At 44.3% G+C, this 3,610-nt stretch overlaps 1 protein-coding gene across 1 annotated transcript in view; it reads right to left on the bottom strand.

The window, feature by feature from the left end:
• Nucleotides 1–52: 52 nt before the first annotated feature.
• Nucleotides 53–3,610, bottom strand: part of TAGLN3 (transgelin 3) — a 13,398-nt gene continuing 9,840 nt past the window's right edge. Inside the window, exons 3-4 of the mRNA XM_007947425.2 lie at nucleotides 1,450–1,552; nucleotides 53–194 (exon numbers count right to left, since the gene is read on the bottom strand). Of these exons, the coding sequence (XP_007945616.1) occupies nucleotides 53–194; nucleotides 1,450–1,552 (245 nt within the window). The remainder of the gene's footprint in view (nucleotides 195–1,449; nucleotides 1,553–3,610) is intronic.

Here is a 3,610-nt window from a genome sequence, read left to right as displayed (position 1 = left end):
AGACTGTGGTGTGGAGCATTCGTCCTCTCTACAGGGAGTGGGATTCGGCGTCTTACATGATCTGCCTGGGCATCCCATACCCAGTCATGCCCGCCTGGGACGCTCCCTTGTTGCTGCCCATCTGAAGGCCTATTACGTTCTGTCCCTGGCGAAGTTGCTCCTCTGAAAAACCTCTCCGGTTCTGCTGGGCTTTCCTGGGCAGAGGGAGGGAGATGGAATCATGTCATTCTGACAGCTTTCAAATCCTTCTTAAGCTCTACTGGGGGTGACCAGTAAAAGAACAGGCCCTGCCAGTAGATGCATGCATTTCCTACCTCTCAGAAGCCTGGATAGTTTTCCACATTTCCAGCAAAGGGAAGAGAAGAGTCAGTGGCTGCTTCTCTGGGGACTTCTTTCTCCCTTCTCCCCACTCCCCCTTTCTTGTCCCACCACTTTAGGTCATTTCAACCAGTCCTCACCCTCTTTCACAGTGATCTCAAGCCCTCAGGAAAAGGAAAATCAGCTCTTCTTAAAAGCAAGTTAAGTCTCTTCATCATTAATCCTATTACACTCTTCCCTACATAGGGCCAAGGATTAATGGCCCTTATGCAATGGAACTATGCAATATTTTTGAGCTAAGGAAGCTGGGCATTAACCAGGAGAAATTTCTTCCTCTAGATGCTGGGTTAGCAAACTTTTATGTAAAGGGCCAGCTCTGGGCTTGTATAAACAACTAACAGAGATGAAATTAAAACCAGAATTTCAATTGGCCAATATCTAGGAGATTTTCAGAGCAGGTTCCTTTAAAATAACACAAGCAGATACTTTTTATAACTGTCAAGGAGACTAAATGAGACTCAGGGCAATGGAGAGGTGATTACCTACCGCTAGGTGCTCTTTTCTCTTCATTCATCATTAAGCTACTGGATTTGAGTTTAAGACTTTCTCCCACACATACATGAATTCACTGAGGGAAACAGCCTTTTACTGACATGATCATATAATTTATCATTCAGTCCAGGACACTTTTGAAAGAGGGTACTATTTATAAATATGTTGGGACAACAGGCATTAACCAGAATAAATAGGACATATGGTCACCCTAATATTTACCCATCAATAAGGGGGAAAAAAATTAATAGCATTAACATTGTTTAGGTTGTAATAATTGAGTTCAGATATCAAAGTCACTTCTGAATAAGGCCATCCAGTCCCTCTCAGTCTCAGGAGACATAAAACCGAGACCAAACTGGACCATCAGAGTAGTTTGTAGGTATTTTTGCCCTGAGTCAGATGTTCATGTGAACAGCAGCATTGGTCTCTCCTTGTTCTGAGGGCCTCATTATGGGACTGGAAGTGCTTACTCCAAGGAGTTTTGGCTAGAAATAGCCTCTAAGAACTCCAAGGCTTCAGACTCTGCCTCTGGTTAAAACCGTCCCCTGTTCCAAGGGGCCAGGATGGCTTTCTAACCTGTGAAACCAGGATGGCTCTCCCCGGTAGCAACCATCATCTTTGGTGACTGCAACACTCCCTAGAGCCATCAGGGTCCTCTGCACAGCCGCCATGTCCTTCCCTGGAAGCCAACAAAGAGATCAAAGCCAAACATGTGTCAGGCCAAGGGATTCTGGAAGAATGGAGCTGAATCTTCACCAAGGAAGGTCTGATAAAAGGCTAGTGTAATCAAAATCAGGGGGAGACACTATCTCAATGTGTCCTTGTTGTTGCTGTTGTTATGTGCTGTCAAGTTGGACCCGACTCATAGCGATCCCTACTTGGGTTTCTGAGGCAGTATCTCTACAGAAGTAGATTATCCAACCTTCCTTCCAAGGAGTGGCTGGTAGGTTTGAACGGCCAGCCTTCTGGTTAGCAGTCAAATACCTTAAGCACTACGCTACCAGAGCTCCTCCTAATGTGTCCCTAAGACAACCATAAACTTTTTACAAAGGGATGAAAAATAGCCTGATTAATTATTGTCTATACTGGTGCAGTGGATAAGGCATTTGGCTGCTAACCAGAAGGTCAGCAGTTCAAACCACCAGCTATGGAAGGAAGATGAGGCCATTTCTTTCTGTAAAGATTAACAGCCTTAGAAATTCAATGGGGGTTGCTATGAGTCAGAATCAACTCGATGGCAAGCGGGTTTGGTTTGGGGTTTTTATACCATATATACCAGGAATATCCAGTTTCTAACTCATTCATAGTTGCTGTATGAATAAAACATTCTAAATACCTAGAAGCTTATACTTAAGTAGGTATCTGCACTAAGTAGACAACTTTGCCTTGGCAGGTTCCACAAGTTGTGGTAAGAAGAGGTCCTGTGGGTGAGCTAGTGAGGGGAGGCCCTGAGGTGGGCTGTCATAGTGGTTCTGTAGAAGCAGCATGGTTCCTCAGAACTGAAAAGAGAAAAGAAAAACTGAAAAGAAGTTGGTTAGATGGGTAAACTCTGCAACTAACCCCAAGTGGATTTTCTCTTTTACTTTATCTGGGTTAAAAGGGTCTAAACTCATTCAAGTGCATGAAATTGAGTATTCATTAGGCTATTTGGGCCAGGGGCTGAGAAAAAGAAGAAAAAGCAAATCAACACTGAAAGCACTCAATGTGACACAAATGCTAGGCCCTTAATTTTGTGCTGCTTGAAGGCAGTTAAATGGAGACAATAAATAACTGGTTCGTGTGTAAAAGATAGAAGAGTGAGAGAGAACAATGGAAAGACACAGAGCAAGAGAAGAAAGACAGGGACAAGGAGAAAGTTACTGAGAGGGGTGGGATGGGGAGCATTGTTATCTGAGAAGCCCAGTGACCCTCAACCTCAGTGGAAGGCAATTGGGCCTCACAAGTTAGCCTGATCCTCTTACCCTTTTTTCCTTTTCTCCCTTCCAGGTGACTGATGTATCCTGAACTGGTAAAGATGCTACTGTGTGTTCGGTCCTACAATTTTGCAGCAGTCCAAAGGACTGTGAAAGGCACAAGTTTGGTATGCAAAAGCCAAAAAGCACAGGGTCAGAAAGGAAAGCAGCATTCAGCCCAATGAGGAGCTGTGAAGGAAAAGGGCAAATATGAAAAGGCCCTGATTAGCCTGAATGAACCATCTGTATCTTTCTAGTTGGGCTATTGCAGCCCAGCCACCAGGGAATACAGAATTACAGGGAAAGGCAGATGAAAAGTGATAATGGAGTATGAACTGTAATAAAACCAACAATTAAGGATCACAAAGGAAGTCCAGTCCAGGATGTCCATTTAGTCAAACAGGACAGAGAGAGAGAGAGACAGAAGCTCCTTCTTCCCTCTCCTCTCTCCTTCATCCCTACCCACCACATTAACCACAGGGTGATTTCCTGCATCCTGAGGCCCTGTGGAATTGGTTGATGGATACAGGGTGAGGATAAACTCTCAATGAAAAGTTTTCCAGATTCGAGGAACAGCTGGGGTGATGGAGAATAGAGTATCTGGGCAGCAGATGGAATGGGGGTACACAAAAAACACTGAGAATGTGATAGGAAACACAGAGTGGCTGTCAGATGATGCTTTTCTTCCCCAGATGAAAATATAAAGAATATATATAGGAGCTCTGGTAGCATAATGCCTAAGGCACTTGACTGCTAAACAGAGGCTGGCGGTTCAAACCCACCAG

The sequence above is a fragment of the Orycteropus afer genome, unplaced genomic scaffold (genome assembly GCF_000298275.1).
Source record: "Orycteropus afer afer isolate SDZICR_OR568_19922 unplaced genomic scaffold, OryAfe1.0 scaffold00184, whole genome shotgun sequence".
In the NCBI taxonomy this organism is placed as follows: Eukaryota; Metazoa; Chordata; class Mammalia; order Tubulidentata; family Orycteropodidae; genus Orycteropus; species Orycteropus afer.
Note: the sequence above shows the minus strand (reverse complement) of the source record. Positions and strands in the feature narration are given on the sequence as shown.